Raw genomic sequence first — 24,549 nt, forward strand, 5'->3', positions numbered from 1 at the left:
TCCCTGCGATTCACCCACCTCTTCTGGTTTGGAGACCTGAACTACCGTCTGGACATGGATGTGCAGGTAAGGCCGGGGGAGGGGGTGACGTCCGCCGCCGTCTCTCCTGCCCATAGACTCACATTACATGGTAGAATTCCCCTCACCCCTCATATTGGTACGTTATTTAGCCGCGGTAGATTTGCGGTATGTAAAGGACACATCTGTGCGGGGCGCAGTGCGGAGCGTACAGTACGGTATTACATATGGCGGACATCCACCGCTCCTTCACACTGTATTCTGGGTCACAGGAGATCCTGAATTTCATCAGTCGGAAGGAATTTGAGCCTCTGCTGAAAGTCGATCAACTCAACCTGGAAAAGGAGAAGAACAAGATCTTCCTGCGATTCCGTAAGATCTGATCCCTGATTATAATCCATACCCCCCCCATCCTCCATCTTCATTACACTATCCCCCCCCCCATCCTCCATCACACTATCCCCCCCCCCATCCTCCATCACACTATCCCCCCCCATCCTCCATCTTCATTACACTATCCCCCCCCCCCCCCATCCTCCATCACACTATCCCCCCCCATCCTCCATCACACTATCCCCCCCCCCCATCCTCCATCACACTATCCCCCCCCCATCCTCCATCACACTATCCCCCCCCATCCTCCATCACACTATTCCCCCCCCATCCTCCATCACACTATCCCCCCCCTCCATCTTCATTACACTATCCCCCCCCCCATCCTCCATCACACTATCCCCCCCCATCCTCCATCACACTATCCCCCCCATCCTCCATCTTCATTACACTATCCCCCCCCCCCCCCCATCCTCCATCACACTATCCCCCCCCATCCTCCATCACACTATCCCCCCCCCATCCTCCATCACACTATCCCCCCCCATCCTCCATCACACTATTCCCCCCCCATCCTCCATCACACTATCCCCCCCCTCCATCTTCATTACACTATCCCCCCCCATCCTCCATCACACTATCCCCCCCCATCCTCCATCACACTATCCCCCCCATCCTCCATCTTCATTACACTATCCCCCCCCCCCCCCATCCTCCATCACACTATCCCCCCCCATCCTCCATCACACTATCCCCCCCCCATCCTCCATCACACTATCCCCCCCCATCCTCCATCACACTATCCCCCCCCCATCCTCCATCACACTATTCCCCCCCATCCTTCATCACACTATTCCCCCCCATCCTTCATCACACTATCCCCCCCCATCCTCCATCACACTATCCCCCCCCATCCTCCATCACACTATTCCCCCCCATCCTCCATCACACTATTCCCCCCCATCCTTCATCACACTATTCCCCCCCCCATCCTCCATCACACTATCCCCCCCATCCTCCATCACACTATCCCCCCCCATCCTCCATCACACTATCCCCCCCCCATCCTCCATCACACTATCCCCCCCCCATCCTCCATCACACTATCCCCCCCCCATCCTCCATCACTATCCCCCCCCATCCTCCATCACACTATCCCCCCCCTCCATCTTCATTACACTATCCCCCCCCCCATCCTCCATCACACTATCCCCCCCCATCCTCCATCACACTATCCCCCCCATCCTCCATCTTCATTACACTATCCCCCCCCCCCCATCCTCCATCACACTATCCCCCCCCATCCTCCATCACACTATCCCCCCCCCATCCTCCATCACACTATCCCCCCCCATCCTCCATCACACTATCCCCCCCCCATCCTCCATCACACTATTCCCCCCCATCCTTCATCACACTATTCCCCCCCATCCTTCATCACACTATCCCCCCCCATCCTCCATCACACTATCCCCCCCATCCTCCATCACACTATTCCCCCCCATCCTCCATCACACTATTCCCCCCCATCCTTCATCACACTATTCCCCCCCCATCCTCCATCACACTATCCCCCCCCCTCCATCTTCATTACACTATCCCCCCCCCATCCTCCATCACACTATCCCCCCCCATCCTCCATCACACTATCCCCCCCATCCTCCATCTTCATTACACTATCCCCCCCCCCCCCATCCTCCATCACACTATCCCCCCCCATCCTCCATCACACTATCCCCCCCCCATCCTCCATCACACTATCCCCCCCCATCCTCCATCACACTATCCCCCCCCCATCCTCCATCACACTATTCCCCCCCATCCTTCATCACACTATTCCCCCCCATCCTTCATCACACTATCCCCCCCCATCCTCCATCACACTATCCCCCCCCATCCTCCATCACACTATTCCCCCCCATCCTCCATCACACTATTCCCCCCCATCCTTCATCACACTATTCCCCCCCCCATCCTCCATCACACTATCCCCCCCATCCTCCATCACACTATCCCCCCCCATCCTCCATCACACTATCCCCCCCCCATCCTCCATCACACTATCCCCCCCCCATCCTCCATCACACTATCCCCCCCCCATCCTCCATCACACTATCCCCCCCCATCCTCCATCACACTATCCCCCCCCATCCTCCATCACACTATCCCCCCCCATCCTCCATCACACTATCCCCCCCCCCATCCTCCATCACACTATCCCCCCCCATCCTCCATCACACTATCCCCCCATCACACTATCCCCCCCCATCCTCCATCACACTATCCCCCCCCATCCTCCATCACACTATCCCCCCCCCAATCCTTCCATCACACTATCCCCCATCACACTATCCCCCCCCATCCTCCATCACACTATCCCCCCCCATCCTCCATCACACTATCCCCCCCCCATCCTCCATCACACTATCCCCCCCCCATCCTCCATCACACTATCCCCCCATCACACTATCCCCCCCCATCCTCCATCACACTATCCCCCCCCCATCCTCCATCACACTATCCCCCCCCCAATCCTCCATCACACTATCCCCCCATCCTCCATCACACTATCCCCCATCACACTATCCCCCCCCCATCCTCCATCACACTATCCCCCCCCATCCTCCATCACACTATCCCCCCCCATCCTCCATCACACTATCCCCCCCCCATCCTCCATCACACTATCCCCCCATCACACTATCCCCCCCCATCCTCCATCACACTATCCCCCCCCATCCTCCATCACACTATCCCCCCCCCCCAATCCTCCATCACACTATCCCCCCATCCTCCATCACACTATCCCCCATCACACTATCCCCCCCATCCTCCATCACACTATCCCCCATCACACTATCCCCCCCCATCCTCCATCACACTATCCCCCCCCATCCTCCATCACACTATCCCCCCCCATCCTCCATCACACTATCCCCCCCATCCTCCATCACACTATCCCCCCCCTCCATCACACTATCCCCCCCCAATCCTCCATCACACTATCCCCCCCCCCATCCTCCATCACACTACCCCCCCCAATCCTCCATCACACTATCCCCCCCATCCTCCATCACACTATCCCCCCATCACACTATCCCCCCCCCATCCTCCATCACACTATCCCCCATCACACTATCCCCCCCCATCCTCCATCACACTATCCCCCTCCATCACACTATCCCCCCCCATCCTCCATCACACTATCCCCCCATCACACTATCCCCCCCATCCTCCATCACACTATCCCCCCCCATCCTCCATCACACTATCCCCCCCCCAATCCTCCATCACACTATCCCCCCCCCAATCCTCCATCACACTATCCCCCCCCAATCCTCCATCACACTATCCCCCCCCCAATCCTCCATCACACTATCCCCCCCCCCAATCCTCCATCACACTATCCCCCCATCCTCCATCACACTATCCCCCCTCCATCACACTATCCCCCCCCATCCTCCATCACACTATCCCCCCCCCATCCTCCATCACACTATCCCCCCATCCTTCATCACACTATCCCCCCCCAATCCTCCATCACACTATCCCCCCCCACCATCCTCCATCACACTATCCCCCCCATCCTCCATCACACTACCCCCCATCACACTATCCCCCCCCCATCCTCCATACTATCCCCCCATCACACTATCCCCCCCCCCATCCTCCATCACACTATCCCCCCCCCCATCCTCCATCACACTACCCCCCATCACACTATCCCCCCCCCCATCCTCCATCATACTATCCCCCCATCACACTATCCTCCCCAAGGTTGATGGTCTTCTGTTTCTGTGTTTCAGATGAGGAGGAGATCACGTTCCCGCCCACGTATCGCTATGAGCGCGGATCCCGGGACACCTACGTGTGGCAGAAGCACAAGCCCACTGGGGTGAGTGGTCACAGGAGCCGTCTAACAGCAAACGCTATCCTGACCGTCTCTTCATCCCCATGTTGGAGTATATATGTAGTGATGTCTCTTCCTCTCTATGGTGGATATGCTGTCTCCATGCTCATATGTAGTGATGTCTCTTCCTCTCTATGGTGGATATGCTGTCTCTATGCTCATATGTAGTGATGTCTCTTCCTCTCTATGGTGGATATGCTGTCTCGGTCTCTATGGTCATATGTAGTGATGTCTCTTCCTCTCTTATGGTGGATATGCTGTCTCGGTCTCTATGGTCATATGTAGTGATGTCTCTTCCTCTCTATGGTGGATATGCTGTCTCGGTCTCTATGGTCATGTGTAGGGATGTCTCTTCCTCTCTATGGTGGATATGCTGTCTCGGTCTTCATGCTCATATGTAGTGATGTCTCTTCCTCTCTATGGTGGATATGCTGTCTCGGTCTCTATGGTCATATGTAGTGATGTCTCTTCCTCTTTATGGTGGATATGCTGTCTCTATGGTCATATGTAGTGATGTCTCTTCCTCTCTATGGTGGATATGCTGTCTCTATGGTCATATGTAGTGATGTCTCTTCCTCTCTATGGTGGATATGCTGTCTCTATGCTCATATGTAGTGATGTCTCTTCCTCTCTATGGTGGATATGCTGTCTCGGTCTCTATGGTCATATGTAGTGATGTCTCTTCCTCTCTATGGTGGATATGCTGTCTCGGTCTCTATGGTCATATGTAGTGATGTCTCTTCCTCTTTATGGTGGATATGCTGTCTCGGTCTCTATGGTCGTGTGTAGGGATGTCTCTTCCTCTCTATGGTGGATATGCTGTCTCGGTCTCTATGGTCATATGTAGTGATGTCTCTTCCTCTTTATGGTGGATATGCTGTCTCTATGGTCATATGTAGTGATGTCTCTTCCTCTCTATGGTGGATATGCTGTCTCGGTCTCTATGGTCATGTGTAGGGATGTCTCTTCCTCTCTATGGTGGATATGCTGTCTCGGTCTTCATGCTCATATGTAGTGATGTCTCTTCCTCTCTATGGTGGATATGCTGTCTCGGTCTCTATGGTCATATGTAGTGATGTCTCTTCCTCTCTATGGTGGATATGCTGTCTCGGTCTCTATGTTCATATGTAGTGATGTCTCTTCCTCTTTATGGTGGATATGCTGTCTCGGTCTCTATGGTCATATGTAGTGATGTCTCTTCCTCTCTATGGTGGATATGCTGTCTCGGTCTCTATGGTCAATGTGTAGGGATGTCTCTTCCTCTCTATGGTGGATATGCTGTCTCTATGCTCATATGTAGTGATGTCTCTTCCTCTTTATGGTGGATATGCTGTCTCGGTCTCTATGGTCATATGTAGTGATGTCTCTTCCTCTCTATGGTGGATATGCTGTCTCGGTCTCTATGGTCATATGTAGTGATGTCTCTTCCTCTCTATGGTGGATATGCTGTCTCGGTCTCTATGGTCATATGTAGTGATGTCTCTTCCTCTCTATGGTGGATATGCTGTCTCGGTCTCTATGGTCATATGTAGTGATGTCTCTTCCTCTCTATGATGGATATGCTGTCTCGGTCTCTTTGCTCATATGTAGTGATGTCTCTTCCTCTCTATGGTGGATATGCTGTCTCGGTCTCTATGGTCATGTGTAGGGATGTCTCTTCCTCTCTATGGTGGATATGCTGTCTCGGTCTTCATGCTCATATGTAGTGATGTCTCTTCCTCTCTATGGTGGATATGCTGTCTCGGTCTCTATGGTCATATGTAGTGATGTCTCTTCCTCTCTATGGTGGATATGCTGTCTCGGTCTCTATGCTCATATGTAGTGATGTCTCTTCCTCTTTATGGTGGATATGCTGTCTCGGTCTCTATGGTCATATGTAGTGATGTCTCTTCCTCTTTATGGTGGATATGCTGTCTCGGTCTCTATGGTCATGTGTAGGGATGTCTCTTCCTCTCTATGGTGGATATGCTGTCTCTATGCTCATATGTAGTGATGTCTCTTCCTCTCTATGGTGGATATGTCTCGGTCTCTATGCTCATATGTAGTGATGTCTCTTCCTCTTTATGGTGGATATGCTGTCTCGGTCTCTATGGTCATATGTAGTGATGTCTCTTCCTCTTTATGGTGGATATGCTGTCTCGGTCTCTATGGTCATGTGTAGGGATGTCTCTTCCTCTCTATGGTGGATATGCTGTCTCTATGCTCATATGTAGTGATGTCTCTTCCTCTTTATGGTGGATATGCTGTCTCGGTCTCTATGGTCATATGTAGTGATGTCTCTTCCTCTCTATGGTGGATATGCTGTCTCGGTCTCTATGGTCATATGTAGTGATGTCTCTTCCTCTCTATGGTGGATATGCTGTCTCGGTCTCTATGGTCATATGTAGTGATGTCTCTTCCTCTCTATGGTGGATATGCTGTCTCGGTCTCTATGGTCATATGTAGTGATGTCTCTTCCTCTCTATGGTGGATATGCTGTCTCTGTCTCTATGGTCATATGTAGTGATGTCTCTTCCTCTTCTATGGTGGATATGCTGTCTCTATGCTCATATGTAGTGATGTCTCTTCCTCTCTATGGTGGTTATGCTGTCTCTAAGGTCATATGTAGTGATGTCTCTTCCTCTCTATGGTGGATATGCTGTCTCGGTCTCTATGCTCATATGTAGTGATGTCTCTTCCTCTCTATGGTGGATATGCTGTCTCTGTCTCTATGGTCATATGTAGTGATGTCTCTTCCTCTCTATGGTGGATATGCTGTCTCGGTCTCTATGCTCATATGTAGTGATGTCTCTTCCTCTCTATGGTGGATATGCTGTCTCGGTCTCTATGCTCATATGTAGTGATGTCTCTTCCTCTCTATGGTGGATATGCTGTCTCGGTCTCTATGGTCATATGTAGTGATGTCTCTTCCTCTCTATGGTGGATATGCTGTCTCGGTCTCTATGGTCATATGTAGTGATGTCTCTTCCTCTCTATGGTGGATATGCTGTCTCGGTCTCTATGGTCATATGTAGTGATTTCTCTTCCTCTCTATGGTGGATATGCTGTCTCTATGGTCATATGTAGTGATGTCTCTTCCTCTCTATGGTGGATATGCTGTCTCTATGGTCATATGTAGTGATGTCTCTTCCTCTCTATGGTGGATATGATGTCTCTATGCTCATATGTAGTGATGTCTCTTCCTCTCTATGGTGGATATGCTGTCTCTATGCTCATATGTAGTGATGTCTCTTCCTCTCTATGGTGGATATACTGTCTCGGCCTCTATGGTCATATGTAGTGATGTCGCTTCCTCTCTATGGTGGATATGCTGTCTCTATGGTCATATGTAGTGCTGTCTCTTCCTCTCTATGGTGGATATGCTGTCTCGGTCTCTATGCTCATATGTAGTGATGTCTCTTCCTCTCGATGGTGGATATGCTGTCTCTATGGTCATATGTAGTGATGTCTCTTCCTCTCTATGGTGGATATGCTGTCTCGGTCTCTTTGCTCATATGTAGTGATGTCTCTTCCTCTCTATGGTGGATATGCTGTCTCTATGGTCATATGTAGTGATGTCTCTTCCTCTCTATGGTGGATATGCTGTCTCGGTCACTATGGTCATGTGTAGTGATGTCTCTTCCTCTCGATGGTGGATATGCTGTCTCTATGGTCATATGTAGTGATGTCTCTTCCTCTTTATGGTGGATATGCTGTCTCTATGCTCATATGTAGTGATGTATCTTCCTCTCTATGGTGGATATGCTGTCTCTATGGTCATATGTAGTGATGTCTCTTCCTCTCTATGGTGGATATGCTGTCTCGGTCACTATGGTCATATGTAGTGATGTCTCTTCCTCTCTATGGTGGATATGCTGTCTCGGTCTCTATGGTCATGTGTAGTGATGTCTCTTCCTCTCTATGGTGGATATGCTGTCTCGGTCTCTATGGTCATATGTAGTGATGTCTCTTCCTCTCTATGGTGGATATGCTGTCTCGGTCTCTATGGTCATATGTAGTGATGTCTCTTCCTCTCTATGGTGGATATGCTGTCTCGGTCTCTTTGCTCATATGTAGTGATGTCTTTTCCTCTCTATGATGGATATGCTGTCTCTATGGTCATGTGTAGTGATGTCTCTTCCTCTCTATGGTGGATATGCTGTCTCGGTCTTCATGCTCATATGTAGTGATGTCTCTTCCTCTTTATGGTGGTAATGCTGTCTCGGTCTCTATGGTCATATGTAGTGATGTCTCTTCCTCTCTATGGTGGATATGCTGTCTCGGTCTCTATGGTCATATGTAGTGATGTCTCTTCCTCTCTATGGTGGATATGCTGTCTCTATGCTCATATGTAGTGATGTCTCTTCCTCTCTATGGTGGATATGCTGTCTCTATGCTCATATGTAGTGATGTCTCTTCCTCTCTATGGTGGATATGCTGTCTCGGTCTCTATGGTCATATGTAGTGATGTCTCTTCCTCTCTATGGTGGATATGCTGTCTCGGTCTCTATGCTCATATGTAGTGATGTCTCTTCCTCTCTATGGTGGATATGTTGTCTCGGCCTCTATGCTCATTTGTAGTGATGTCTCTTCCTCTCTATGGTGGATATGCTGTCTCGGTCTCTATGCTCATATGTAGTGATGTCTCTTCCTCTCTATGGTGGATATGCTGTCTCGGTCTCTATGCTCATATGTAGTGATGTCTCTTCCTCTCTATGGTGGATATGCTGTCTCGGTCTCTATGGTCATATGTAGTGATGTCTCTTCCTCTCTATGGTGGATATGCTGTCTCTATGGTCATATGTAGTGATGTCTCTTCCTCTCTATGGTGGATATGCTGTCTCGGTCTCTATGGTCATATGTAGTGATGTCTCTTCCTCTCTATGGTGGATATGCTGTCTCTGTCTCCATGCTCATATGTAGTGATGTCTCTTCCTCTCTATGGTGGATATGCTGTCTCTATGGTCATATGTAGTGATGTCTCTTCCTCTCTATGGTGGATATGCTGTCTCTATGGTCATATGTAGTGATGTCTCTTCCTCTCTATGGTAGATATGCTGTCTCGGTCTCTATGCTCATATGTAGTGATGTCTCTTCCTCTCTATGGTGGATATGCTGTCTCTATGGTCATATGTAGTGATGTCTCTTCCTCTCTATGGTGGATATGCTGTCTCGGTCTCTATGCTCATATGTAGTGATGTCTCTTCCTCTCTATGGTGGATATGCTGTCTCGGTCTCTATGGTCATATGTAGTGATGTCTCTTCCTCTCTATGGTGGATATGCTGTCTCTATGCTCATATGTAGTGATGTCTCTTCCTCTCTATGGTGGATATGCTGTCTCTATGGTCATATGTAGTGATGTCTCTTCCTCTCTATGGTGGATATGCTGTCTCTATGGTCATATGTAGTGATGTCTCTTCCTCTCTATGGTGGATATGCTGTCTCTATGGTCATATGTAGTGATGTCTCTTCCTCTCTATGGTGGATATGCTGTCTCTATGGTCATATGTAGTGATGTCTCTTCCTCTTTATGGTGGATATGCTGTCTCGGTCTCTATGGTCATGTGTAGGGATGTCTCTTCCTCTCTATGGTGGATATGCTGTCTCGGTCTCTATGGTCATGTGTAGGGATGTCTCTTCCTCTCTATGGTGGATATGCTGTCTCGGTCTCTATGGTCATGTGTAGGGATGTCTCTTCCTCTCTATGGTGGATATGCTGTCTCTATGCTCATATGTAGTGATGTCTCTTCCTCTCTATGGTGGATATGCTGTCTCGGTCTCTATGCTCATATGTAGTGATGTCTCTTCCTCTCTATGGTGGATATGCTGTCTCGGTCTCTATGGTCATATGTAGTGATGTCTCCTCCTCTCTATGATGGATATGCTGTCTCTATGCTCATATGTAGTGATGTCTCTTCCTCTCTATGGTGGATATGCTGTCTCGGTCTCTATGCTCATATGTAGTGATGTCTCTTCCTCTCTATGGTGGATATGCTGTCTCGGTCTCTATGGTCATATGTAGTGATGTCTCTTCCTCTCTATGGTGGATATGCTGTCTCTATGCTCATATGTAGTGATGTCTCTTCCTCTCTATGGTGGATATGATGTCTCTATGGTCATATGTAGTGATGTCTCTTCCTCTTTATGGTGGATATGCTGTCTCGGTCTCTATGGTCATATGTAGTGATGTCTCTTCCTCTTTATGGTGGATATGCTGTCTCGGTCTCTATGCTCATATGTAGTGATGTCTCTTCCTCTCTATGGTGGATATGCTGTCTCGGTCTCTATGGTCATATGTAGTGATGTCTCTTCCTCTCTATGGTGGATATGCTGTCTCGGTCTCTATGCTCATATGTAGGGATGTCTCTTCCTCTCTATGGTGGATATGCTGTCTCGGTCTCTATGGTCATATGTAGTGATGTCTCTTCCTCTCTATGGTGGATATGCTGTCTCGGTCTCTATGCTCATATGTAGTGATGTCTCTTCCTCTCTATGGTGGATATGCTGTCTCGGTCTCTATGCTCATATGTAGTGATGTCTCTTCCTCTCTATGGTGGATATGCTGTCTCGGTCTTCATGCTCATATGTAGTGATGTCTCTTCCTCTCTATGGTGGATATGCTGTCTCTATGCTCATATGTAGTGATGTCTCTTCCTCTCTATGGTGGATATGCTGTCTCTATGGTCATATGTAGTGATGTCTCTTCCTCTCTATGGTGGATATGCTGTCTCGGTCTCTATGGTCATATGTAGTGATGTCTCTTCCTCTCTATGGTGGATATGCTGTCTCTATGGTCATATGTAGTGATGTCTCTTCCTCTCTATGGTGGATATGCTGTCTCGGTCTTCATGCTCATATGTAGTGATGTCTCTTCTGTGCGGCGCCTCTGCCTGTAATAACACCGGTTGCGGCTGTTATCGTCCCCCATGGACTGAGTCTCTTTTTCTTGGCTTTATTTCAGCTCCGAACCAATGTCCCTTCCTGGTGCGACCGGATCCTGTGGAAATCCTACCCAGAAACCCACATGATATGTAACTCGTACGGTGAGTGCTGATCTTCACATATGGGAGGCAGTGTGGGGGGCTTGCGTGTACCCGACTTTAATCTGGGGGTCTTGTTGTCTTCAGGCTGCACCGATGACATCATGACCAGTGACCATTCTCCGGTGTTTGCATCATTCGAGGTCGGAGTGACGTCACAGTTTGTCTCTAAGAAAGGTTGGTGGTTTATCAATAAAGTTATATAACCAGGCTCTGCGGCTGTTCCCATCTCCTGCACTGCAGTCGGGGGATGGAGCTGTCAGACATCATACTGGAGTCCCCCAGCCCCCCACATTGTGAGGTGGTGACCCCACCAGAGGGATGTTGTCTTCCTTTGTGCCTTGTCTTGTGAGCTGACGCTCCGTCTTGTGTTAGGTCTCCTGAAGCCATCAGAGCAGGCGTACATAGAGTTCGAGAGCATCGAAGCCATCGTGAAGACGGCCAGCAGAACCAAGTTCTTCATAGAGTTCTATTCCGGATGTTTGGAAGGTGAGTGGATCTTTGGTCCTCTGCTCACAATGAGGGGGCCCCCAACTTTACTTAGGGGCCACACGGTACCTACCAGGTGAGTGCCCCTCTAAGGTGTCCTGTCTCCTCCTCACAGAGTATAAGAAGAGCAGCGAGAACGACAGTCAGAGCATCGACAACGTCAACTTCCTGAAGGTCCAGTGGTCATCGAGACAGCTGCCAACTGTGAGTGACTGGCACATCTGCAGAACATCGCTCCCTCTGATGTGTTCTGCAGATTATTACTCCACTGACTTCTCTAGAGGTCTACAGAACATCGCACTCTCCTCTCTACTTCCTGATAGATACATAGTGATATATCCTGCAGATTATTACTCCACTGACTTCTCTAGAGGTCTACAGAACATTGCACTCTCCTCTCTACCTCCTGATAAATACACAGTGATATATCCTGCAGATTATTACACCACTGACCTATAGAGACCTGCAGAACATCGCACTCTCCTCTCTACCTCCTGACAGATACATAGTGATATACCCTGCAGATTATTACACCACTTACCTAAGAGATCTGCAGAACATCGCACTCTCCTCTCTACCTCCTGATAGATACATAGTGATATATCCTGCAGATTATCACACCTCTGACCTATAGAGATCTGCAGAACATCACACTCTCCTCTACACCTCCTGATAGATACATAGTGATATATCCTGCAGATTATTACATCACTGACTTTTCTAGAGGTCTGCAGAACATCACACTCTCCTCTCTACCTCCTAACACATACATAGTGATATATCCTGCAGATTATCACACCTCTGACCTATAGAGATCTGCAGAACATCACACTCTCCTCTCTACCTCCTGATAGATACATAGTGATATATCCTGCAGATTATTACTGCACTGACCTATAGAGATCTGCAGAACATTGCTCAATCCTCTCTACCTCCTGACAGATACATAGTGATATATCCTGCAGATTATTACACCTCTTACCTCTCTAGAGATCTGCAGAACATTGCACTCTCCTCTCTACCTCTTCACAGATCCATATTGATATATCCTGCAGATTATTACACCACTAACCTATAGAGATCTGCAGAACATTGCTCTGTCCTCTCTACCTCTTCATAGATACATAGTGATAAATCCTGCAGATTATTACTCCACTGATCTATAGAGATCTGCAGAACATCGCACTCTCCTCTCTACCTCCTGACAGATACATAGTGATAAATCCTGCAGATTATTACACAGCTGACCTATAGAGATCTGCAGAACATCGCACTCTCCTCTCTACCTCCTGACAGATACATAGTGATAAATCCTGCAGATTATTACACCACTGACCTATAGAGATCTGCAGAACATCGCACTCTGCTCTCTACCTCCTGACAGATACATAGTGATAAATCCTGCAGATTATTACACAGCTGACCTATAGAGATCTGCAGAACATTGCACTCTCCCCTCTACCTCCTGACAGATAAATAGTGATAAATCCTGCAGATTATTACACCACTTGCCTATAGAGATCTGCAGAACATTGCACTCTCCCCTCTACCTCCTGTCAGATACATAGTGATAAATCCTGCAGATTATTACACCACTGACCTATAGAGATCTGCAGAACATTGCTCTGTCCTCTCTACCTCTTCATAGATACATAGTGATAAATCCTGCAGATTATTACTCCACTGACCTATAGAGATCTGCAGAACATCGCACTCTCCTCTCTACCTCCTCACAGATACATAGTGATAAATCCTGCAGATTATTACACCACTGACCTATAGAGATCTGCAGAACATCGCACTCTGCTCTCTACCTCCTGACAGATACATAGTGATAAATCCTGCAGATTATTACACAGCTGACCTATAGAGATCTGCAGAACATTGCTCTGTCCTCTCTACCTCTTCATAGATACATAGTGATAAATCCTGCAGATTATTACAGCACTGACCTATAGAGATCTGCAGGACATTGCACGCCTGATCTCTGGTTCAGCAGACAGATGCAGTGTCTTCATGCTGTCACCGGGGGGCGCTGCTCCTCTGTAGATTCTCTGACCTGGGACACACAGGTGATGTAGTTCTCTGCTCTTCCAGCTCCGGCCCATCCTGTCGGAGATCGAGTACCTTCAGGATCAGCACTTATTACTGACCGTGAAGTCCATGGACGGATACGAGTCGTACGGTGAGGACCGCTCATATCATTTACAGCCTCAGGGGGGCGCCGTATCCATCACGGAAGATTAGACTGGAAGGCAGTGTTTCCCAATCAGGGTGCCTCCAGCTGTTGCAAAACTACAACTCCCAGCATGCCCGGACAGCCAACGGCTGTCCGGGCATGCTGGGAGTTGTAGTTTTGCAACAGCTGGAGGCACCCTGGTTGGGAAACACTGCTGTAAGGAGCCACACTATGGGCAGGTATACAGGTTCTTTACGTTTTTCTGTCAATCCTTTGCAGGCGAATGCGTCATTGCGCTGAAGTCCATGATCGGCAGCACCGCGCAGCAGTTCCTCACCTATCTGTCCCACCGAGGAGAAGAGACCGGCAATATCAGAGGCTCCATGAAGGTGCGGGTGCCGGCAGAGCGCATGGGAACCAGAGAGCGCCTGTACGGTAAGACAGAAAAACGAGCATGGGATGAGTGGGAGGAGCTTAGGAGACCGCAGTCACATGACCTGACCGTCTTCTCTTCCTCCAGAATGGATCAGTATAGACAAGGATGAAACTGGAGCAGTAAAAGGGAAACCACCATCCATGTCCCGCCCCAACCACGAGTATACCAGGTAATGCCCCTCCCCCTGAAGTGACCCCGCCCCAACCACGAGTACACCAGGTAATGCCCCTCCCCCTGAAGTGACCCCGCCCCAACCACGAGTACACCAGGTAATGCCCCTCCCCCTGAAGTGACCCCGCCCCAACCACGAGTACACCAGGTAATGCCCCTCCCCCTGAAGTGACCCCGCCCCAACCACGAGTACACCAGGTAATGCCCCTCCCCCTGAAGTGACCCCGCCCCAACCACGAGTACACCAGGTAATGCCCCTCCCCCTGAAGTGACCCCGCCCCAACCACGAGTACACCAGGTAATGCCCCTCCCCCTGAAGTGACCCCGCCCCAACCACGAGTACACCAGGTAATGCCCCTCCCCCTGAAGTGACCCCGCCCCAACCACGAGTACACCAGGTAATGCCCCTCCCCCTGAAGTGACCCCGCCCCAACCACGAGTACACCAGGTAATGCCCCTCCCCCTGAAGTGACCCCGCCCCAACCACGAGTACACCAGGTAATGCCCCTCCCCCTGAAGTGACCCCGCCCCAACCACGAGTACACCAGGTAATGCCCCTCCCCCTGAAGTGACCCCGCCCCAACCACGAGTACACCAGGTAATGCCCCTCCCCCTGAAGTGACCCCGCCCCAACCACGAGTACACCAGGTAATGCCCCTCCCCCTGAAGTGACCCCGCCCCCCACCACCCCAACCACGAGTACATCAGGTAATGCCCCACCCCCTGAAGTGACCCCGCCCCCAACCACGAGTACACCAGGTAATGCCCCTCCCCCTAAAGTGACCCCGCCTCCCACCACCCCAACCACAAGTACACCAGGTAATGCCCCTCCCCCTGAAGTGACCCCGCCCCAACCACGAGTACACCAGGTAATGCCCCTCCCCCTGAAGTGACCCCGCCTCCCACCACCCCAACCACGACTACACCAGGTAATGCCCCTCCCCCTGAAGTGACCCCCGCCTCCCACCACCCCAACCACGAGTACACCAGGTAATGCCCCTCCCCCTGAAGTGACCCCGCCCCAACCACGAGTACATCAGGTAATGCCCCACCCCCTGAAGTGACCCCGCCCCAAACCACGAGTACACCAGATAATGCCCCTCCCCCTAAAGTGACCCCGTCTCCCACCACCCCAACCACAAGTACACCAGGTAATGCCCCTCCCCCTGAAGTGACCCCGCCCCAACCACAAGTACACCAGGTAATGCACCTCCCCCTGAAGTGACCCCGCCCCCAACCACGAGTACACCAGGTAATGCCCCTCCCCCTAAAGTGACCCCGCCTCCCACCACCCCAACCACAAGTACACCAGGTAATGCCCCTCCCCCTGAAGTGACCCCGCCCCAACCACAAGTACACCAGGTAATGCACCTCCCCTGAAGTGACCCCGCCCCAACCACAAGTTCAACATGTTATGCCCCTCCCCCTGAAGTGACCCCGCCCCAACCACAAGTACACCAGGTAATGCACCTCCCCCTGAAGTGACCCCGCCCCAACCACAAGTTCAACATGTAATGCCCCTCCCCCTGAAGTGCCCCCCCCTTTTGCTTTTATGATGTCACTGATCCATTCACATTTCCGCCGTTTGTTTTATAGACCCATCAGCAAGAGGTGTCCACCAGCCGAGGCGCCAGCACCAACGCTCGGGAAGTTGTTTGAGGAACCTGAAAAAGGTCAAAGTCCTATCACCAGCCGCCTGCCCGGTACTGTCAAGGAGGACCCGGCACTGACACGGTACTGCACACACTCCTATGAGAGAACCCTTCCTTTCATCATCCTTTATGGCAGCAGAGGGGTTAATTCTGTGAGATCATAGTAACTGCACTCACTATTCTGCTGTTACATCATGTCTTATCCTCCAGTCACCTCCAGAGCTGCACTCACTATTCTGCTGTTACATCAGGTCTTATCCTCCAGTCACCTCCAGAGCTGCACTCACTATTCTGCTGTTACATCAGGTCTTATCCTCCAGTCTCCTCCAGAGCTGCACTCACTATTCTGCTGTTACATCATGTCTTATCCTCCAGAGCTGCACTCACTATTCTGCTGTTACATCAGGTCTTATCCTCCAGTCTCCTCCAGAGCTGCACTCACTATTCTGCTGTTACATCATATCTTATCCTCCAGTCACCTCCGGAGCTGCACTCACTATTCTGCTGTTACATCAGGTCTTATCCTCCAGTCCCCTCCAGAGCTGCACTCACTATTCTGCTGTTACATCATGTCTTATCCTCCAGTCACCTCCGGAGCTGCACTCACTATTCTGCAGTTACATCATGTCTTATCCTCCAGTCACCTCCGGAGCTGCACTCACTATTCTGCTGTTACATCAGGTCTTATCCTCCAGTCACCTCCAGAGCTGCACTCACTATTCTGCAATTACATCATGTCTTATCCTCCAGTCACCTCCAGAGCTGCACTCACTATTCTGCAGTTACATCATGTCTTATCCTCTGTTCACCTCCAGAGCTGCACTCACTATTCTGCTGTCACATCATGTCTTATCCTCCAGATCTGCACTCACTATTCTGCAGTTACATCATGTCTTATCCTCCAGTCACCTCCAGAGCTGCACTCACTATTCTACTGTTACATCATGTCTTATCCACCAGTCACCTCCAGAGCTGCACTCACTATTCTGCTGTTACATAATGTCTTATCCTCTGTTCACCTCCAGAGCTGCACTCACTATTCTGCTGTCACATCATGTCTTATCCTCCAGATCTGCACTCACTATTCTGCAGTTACATCATGTCTTATCCTCCAGTCACCTCTAGAGCTGCACTCACTATTCTGCAGTTACATCATGCCTTATCCTCCAGTCACCTCCAGAGCTGCACTCACTATTCTGCTGTCACATCATGTCTTATCCTCCAGATCTGCACTCACTATTCTGCAGTTACATCATGTCTTATCCTCCAGTCACCTCCAGAGCTGCACTCACTATTCTACTGTTACATCATGTCTTATCCACCAGTCACCTCCAGAGCTGCACTCACTATTCTGCTGTCACATCATGTCTTATCCTCCAGTCACCTCCAGAGCTGCACTCACTATTCTGCTGCTACATCATGTCTTATCCTCCAGTCACCTCCAGAGCTGCACTCACTATTCTCTAGCTGTATTATGGCACGGGGCTGAAGTGCACACTGTGTCTTTCGTGAGCTGTAACTGGATAGTATAAAAACACAATTATGACTACAGCTTTGGGTGTGAATGGAGTGTGAGACGCATCAGAAGTTACACATTGGGGGAGATTTATCAAAACCTGCCCATAGCAACCAATCAGATCGCTGCTTTCATTTTCAAATAGTCCTGTGAATAGTGAAAGCAGCGATGTGATTGGTTGCTATGGGCAGGTCTTGATCTCCTCCATTATGAGGTGACGTCCTCCTGAGGTCTTGATCATTGTTTTTGTCTTTTTAGGTGTAAGATGGAGGCGCAGGCGGAGGGTGACGGCCACGGCTCCAAAAACAGCTTCAATAACCCCGCCTACTACGTCCTGGAGGGCGTCCCCCACCAGATATTAACCCCTGACGGGCAGGCAGCAGCTTCTTCTACAGCTCCCAAGAACAAAGTCCAGATCACGGTTCCGGTGCAGCGGCGTCAGTACCCGCACAGCGCCAGGACGGAGGAGGCGTCGTCTGATGAAGATGTGGGCACCCTCAATCTGCCGCCCCCTGATTTCCCTCCCCCGCCTCTCCCTAAATCCACTGAGTTTGAGATGCTGGATAATCCTTTCTATATGACGTCCGTCGAGCTGCACTCCAGACCCTCAGAGGAGGCGGAACAGCGCAAAGTCCGGGTGGGCGTCACCTTCAGCGATCCCCCCGAAACCAAGTATCACCCCAAAACCCAGTCCCGTCCGCCTCTACCCACCCCACAATCCTCCTACATGGCAGAGACTCACAGCGGTGGCACCGCGCACCAGGACGACCGCTCCTGCTCTGTACTGCAGATGGCGCGCACCCTCAGTGAGGTGGACTATTCCGGGAGTAAGGCGGAGTCCCAGAGATGCTCCGCCCACATCATGGCTGCAAAAGGCAAAATGGAGCTTCCTCCCCGCAGCATGGACTTCAGCCGCCCTCTCGTCTTCCCACCGCACTGCATCCGCGAGAGCATCCAGGAGGATCTGGCCGAGGAGGTAGGAGAGCACCGGGGGAGGATCTCTACTCATTGTGTCTGATCCTGGGAAAGCAGAGTGACAACCAATAGAGCCAGAGACTACGGTTGTCACCCTGTGGGGGCGCTGGGGGTACCAGAATACATCACTCAGGTATCGCCAACACTCCTATAGACAGTACGTGGAGAGCGTGCTGTCCGTGCGCCTAGGAGTGCAGGCCTGTTTCTGAAGATAGCTGGAGGGTCCCAATGGTCGGACCCCCGCTATCAGACACTTATATCCTATCCTGTGGTTAGGGCAGTGTTGCCCAACCAGGGTGCCTCCAGCTGTTGCAAAACTACAACTCCCAGCATGTTTTGCAACAGCTGGAGGCACCATGGTTGGGAAACACTTGGTTAGAGGCTACATTTATAAACCTTGGAGTACCACTTTAACCCCTTAACGACGGAGGACGTAAATGTACGTCCTGCTGAGGTGGTACTTAACGCACTAGGACGTACATTTACGACCTAAGCATAACCGCGAGCATCGGAGCGATGCCCGGATTATGCGCGGTAGGTTCCGGCTGCTGATTGCAGCCAGGGACCCGCCGGTAAAGGCGGACATCCGCGATCCCTCGGATGTCCGCCATTAACCCTTCAGATGCCATGATCAATACAGATCACGGCATCTGCAGCATCACGGGCACTAAAATGGATGATCAGATCACCCGCAGCGCTGTCGCGGCAATCCGATCATCCAGCATGGCGGCCGGAGGTCCCCTCACCTGGCTCTGCTGCCTTCCCGCAGACCAGAGCAGACGATGTCCGATAACACTGATCAGTGCTATGTCCTATACATAGCACTGAACAGTATTAGCAATCGAGTGATTGCTATAAATAGTCAAATAGTCCCCTATGGGGACTATTAAAGTGTAAAAATTAAAAGTAAAAAAAATAAAGTAAAAAAATTTTGAAAAACCCCCTCCCCCAATAAAAACTTAAATTGTCCCATTTTCCCTATTTCACCCCCAAAAAGTGTTACAAAAATATTTTATATACATATTTGGTATCGCCGCGTGCGTAAATATCTGAACTATTAAAATAATATGTTAATGATACCGTACGGTGATCGGCGTGAACGTAAAAATAAACATTCCAAAATAGATGCTTTTTTATAACATTTTATTCCCCAAAAAATCAATATAAAATAGATTAAAAGTTCTATATAAGCAAATATGGTATCAATAAAAAGCACAGATCACGGCGCAAAAAATTAGCCCTCATACCGCCGCTTATACGGAAAAATTAAAAAGTTATAGGTCTTCAAAAAAGGGGGATTTTAAACGTACTAATTTGGTTAAACAGTTTGCGATTTTTTTAAGCGCAGCCGTAATAGAAAAGTGTATAATCATGGGGATCATTTTAATCGTATTGACCCAAAGAATAAAGAACACACGTCATTTATACCGTAAATTGTACGTCGTGAAAACAAAACCTTCAAAAATTAGCAAAATTACGGTTTTCTTTTTCATTTCCCCCACACAAATAGTATATTTTTGGTTGCGCCATACATTTTATGGTAATGTGAGTGATGGCGTTACAACGGACAACTGGTCGCGCAAAAAACAAGCCCTCATACTAGTCTGTGGATGACAAAATAAAAGAGTTATGATTTTTTGAAGGCGAGGAGGAAAAAACGAAAACGTTAAATTTTTATTGTCTGCGATCTTAAGGCCCAAATGGGCTGCGCCCTAAAGGGGTTAAAGGGGTACTCCGGTGGAAAGCTTTTTTTTTTTTTTTTTTTTTTTTTTAATCAGATGGTGCAAGAAAGTTAAACAGATTTGTAAATTACTTCTATTAAAAAATCTTAATCCTTCTAGTACTTGTTAGCTGCTGAATACTACAGAGCAAATTCTTTTCTTTTTGAAACACAGAGCTCTCTGCTGACATCACGAGCACAGTGCTCTCTGCTGACATCTCTGTCCATTTTAGGAACTGTCCAGAGTAGGAGAAAATCCCCATAGTAAACATATGCAGCTCTGGTCAGTTCCTAAAATGGACAGAGATGTCAGCAGAGAGCACTGTGGTCATGATGTCAGCAGAGAGCTCTGTGTTTCAAAAAGAAAAGAATTTCCTCTGTAGTATTCAGCAGCTAATAAGTACTGGAAGGATTAAGATTTTTTAATAGAAGTAATTTACAAGTCTGTTTAACTTTCTGGCACCAGTTGATTAAAAAAAAAAGTTTTCCACCGGAGTACCCCTTTAATACCATATATGCCCATGTATGTGGTGATAAAGCGGTTTATACTCTTCTCCCCCCCCCCCCCCCCCCATAGGCCGCATACCAGGGGGGTCGCAACTCATTGCAGGGCACCAGCGTCGGTGAGTGGCTCCGAGCCATCGGGCTGGAGAGATATGAGGAGGGGCTGATCCACAACGGATGGGACGATCTGGAATTCCTCAGGTATGGACGTGACAGGAGCGCAACTCCTAATGATGCTCCATGTAGAAGTGTTTGTATTCATGTGACCAAAAGTATGTGCACCCCTCCGAGTCATTGATCCTGCCCCACAGACCAGTCCTCTCCATACACAGACACTGCTAGTCATTTGGGCCAAGAGGCGGCTGCAGTGGTGTTAAGTATGTTGTGGCCGCAGACAATCCCCAAGATCAGCATGATCAATGCCAGGCGGCTGCTGGAGTCGTGTAAAGCAGAAGAAATATGTTCACTATCTGGGAAATCTTCATGGTGCCGGCTGTTACCTGTGGAGGAGGAGGGGGTAATAGTCCGGGGCTGTTCTCAATGCCCCCTGTGCACTCAGTGAGCTCCATACAGACTGAAGGAACTGAAGTATTTGTCAGATCCGGACCCCCAACCCCTCAGGGACCCCCAATATCAGGGTCTGACCTCACAGATGTGGCACAAATTCCCCCCCAAAACCTTTAAAAAAGTGCATTAAGAAGAGTGGAGGCTGTCAGAATGGGGGAGAGGAAAATCTGTATTAATGACCTGACGGGTTCACATACTTATGGTCATATAGTGGGAGATTAATCAGAACCAGAGGAGACATTGCGGAGTTGCCCCTAGCAACCAATCAGATCGCTGCTTTCATTTTTCAGATGCCTTTTCAAAAATGAAAGCGATCTGATTGGTTGCTATGGGCAACCATAGGGCGTGTATGGTGGGAATAGTTACCTAGTGATCACCAGTAGGGGGCAGCAGAACCTAAGGGTGTAATTACATAGTGATCACCAGTAGGGGGCAGCAGATCCTAAGGGTGTAATTACATAGTGATCACCAGTAGGGGGGCAGCAGATCCTAAGGGTGTAATTACATAGTGATCACCAGTAGGGGGCAGCAGAACCTAAGGGTGTAATTACATAGTGATCACCAGTAGGGGGCAGCAGAACCTAAGGGTGTAATTACATAGTGATCACCAGTAGGGGGCAGCAGAACCTAAGGGTGTAATTACATAGTGATCACAAGTAGAGGGCAGCAGAACCTAAGGGTGTAATTACATAGTGATCACCAGTAGGGGCAGCAGAACCTAAGGGTGTAATTACATAGTGATCACCAGTAGGGGGCAGCAGAACCTAAGGGTGTAATTACATAGTGATCACCAGTAGGGGGCAGCAGAACCTAAGGGTGTTATTACATAGTGATCACCAGTAGGGGCAGCAGATCCTAAGGGTGTAATTACATAGTGGTCACCAGTAGGGGGCAGCAGATCCTAAGGGTGTAATTACATAGTGATCACCAGTAGGGGCAGCAGAACCTAAGGGTGTAATTACATAGTGATCACCAGTAGGGGCAGCAGAACCTAAGGGTGTAATTACATAGTGATCACCAGTAGGGGCAGCAGAACATAAGGATGTAATTACATAGTGATCACCAGTAGGGGCAGCAGAACCTAAGGGTGTAATTACATAGTGGTCACCAGTAGAGGGCAGCAGAACCTAAGGGTGTAATTACATAGTGATCACCAGTAGGGGGCAGCAGAACCTAAGGGTGTAATTACATAGTGATCACCAGTAGGGGGCAGCAGATCCTAAGGGTGTAATTACATAGTGGTCACCAGTAGGGGGCAGCAGATCCTAAGGGTGTAATTACATAGTGATCACCAGTAGGGGGCAGCAGATCCTAAGGGTGTAATTACATAGTGATCACCAGTAGGGGGCAGCAGATCCTAAGGGTGTAATTACATAGTGATCACAAGTAGAGGGCAGCAGAACCTAAGGGTGTAATTACATAGTGATCACCAGTAGGGGGCAGCAGAACCTAAGGGTGTAATTACATAGTGATCACCAGTAGGGGGCAGCAGATCCTAAGGGTGTAATTACATAGTGGTCACCAGTAGGGGGCAGCAGATCCTAAGGGTGTAATTACATAGTGATCACCAGTAGGGGGCAGCAGAACCTAATGGTGTAATTACATAGTGATCACCAGTAGGGGCAGCAGAACCTAAGGGTGTAATTACATAGTGATCACCAGTAGGGGGCAGCAGAACCTAAGGGTGTAATTACATAGTGATCACCAGTAGGGGGCAGCAGAACCTAAGGGTGTAATTACATAGTGATCACCAGTAGGGGCAGCAGAACATAAGGATGTAATTACATAGTGATCACCAGTAGGGGGCAGCAGAACCTAAGGGTGTAATTACATAGTGATCACCAGTAGGGGCAGCAGAACCTAAGGGTGTAATTACATAGTGATCACCAGTAGGGGCAGCAGAACCTAAGGGTGTAATTACATAGTGATCACCAGTAGGGGCAGCAGAACATAAGGATGTAATTACATAGTGATCACCAGTAGGGGGCAGCAGAACCTAAGGGTGTTATTACATAGTGATCACCAGTAGGGGGCAGCAGAACCTAAGGGTGTAATTACATAGTGATCACCAGTAGGGGGGCAGCAGAACCTAAGGGTGTAATTACATAGTGATCACCAGTAGAGGGGCAGCAGAACCTAAGGGTGTAATTACATAGTGATCACCAGTAGGGGCAGCAGAACCTAAGGGTGTAATTACATAGTGATCACCAGTAGGGGGCAGCAGAACCTAAGGGTGTAATTACATAGTGATCACCAGTAGGGGGCAGCAGAACCTAAGGGTGTAATTACATAGTGATCACCAGTAGGGGCAGCAGAACATAAGGATGTAATTACATAGTGATCACCAGTAGGGGGCAGCAGAACCTAAGGGTGTAATTACATAGTGATCACCAGTAGGGGCAGCAGATCCTAAGGGTGTAATTACATAGTGGTCACCAGTAGGGGGCAGCAGAACCTAAGGGTGTTATTACATAGTGATCACCAGTAGGGGGCAGCAGAACCTAAGGGTGTAATTACATAGTGATCACCAGTAGGGGTAGCAGAACCTAAGGATGTAATTACATAGTGATCACCAGTAGGGGGCAGCAGATCCTAAGGGTGTTATTACATAGTTATCACCAGTAGGGGCAGCAGAACCTAAGGATGTAATTACATAGTGATCACCAGTAGGGGCAGCAGATCCTAAGGGTGTAATTACATAGTGATCACCAGTAGGGGGCAGCAGATCCTAAGGGTGTAATTACATAGTGATCACCAGTAGGGGCAGCAGAACCTAAGGGTGTAATTACATAGTGATCACCAGTAGGGGCAGCAGAACCTAAGGATGTAATTACATAGTGATCACCAGTAGGGGGCAGCAGAACCTAAGGGTGTTATTACATAGTGATCACCAGTAGGGGGCAGCAGATCCTAAGGGTGTAATTACATAGTGATCACCAGTAGGGGCAGCAGATCCTAAGGGTGTAATTACATAGTGATCACAAGTAGAGGGCAGCAGAACATAAGGGTGTAATTACATAGTGATCACCAGTAGGGGGCAGCAGAACCTAAGGGTGTAA

General features: G+C 49.3%; 1 protein-coding gene across 1 annotated transcript in view; it reads left to right on the forward strand.

Annotated features, from left to right (window-relative positions):
- Nucleotides 1–24,549, forward strand: part of INPPL1 (inositol polyphosphate phosphatase like 1) — a gene marked incomplete at its 5' end in the record, with an annotated part of 30,662 nt that continues 6,113 nt past the window's right edge. Inside the window, 13 exons of the mRNA XM_056556712.1 lie at nt 1–66; nt 291–390; nt 4,158–4,246; nt 11,203–11,284; nt 11,369–11,458; nt 11,657–11,770; nt 11,886–11,974; nt 13,868–13,955; nt 14,229–14,384; nt 14,470–14,554; nt 16,153–16,290; nt 17,983–18,700; nt 20,997–21,124. Of these exons, the coding sequence (XP_056412687.1) occupies nt 1–66; nt 291–390; nt 4,158–4,246; nt 11,203–11,284; nt 11,369–11,458; nt 11,657–11,770; nt 11,886–11,974; nt 13,868–13,955; nt 14,229–14,384; nt 14,470–14,554; nt 16,153–16,290; nt 17,983–18,700; nt 20,997–21,124 (1,943 nt within the window). The remainder of the gene's footprint in view (nt 67–290; nt 391–4,157; nt 4,247–11,202; nt 11,285–11,368; nt 11,459–11,656; nt 11,771–11,885; nt 11,975–13,867; nt 13,956–14,228; nt 14,385–14,469; nt 14,555–16,152; nt 16,291–17,982; nt 18,701–20,996; nt 21,125–24,549) is intronic.

Source organism: Hyla sarda, chromosome 2 (assembly GCF_029499605.1).
Source record: "Hyla sarda isolate aHylSar1 chromosome 2, aHylSar1.hap1, whole genome shotgun sequence".
NCBI classification, from domain to species: domain Eukaryota; kingdom Metazoa; phylum Chordata; class Amphibia; order Anura; family Hylidae; genus Hyla; species Hyla sarda.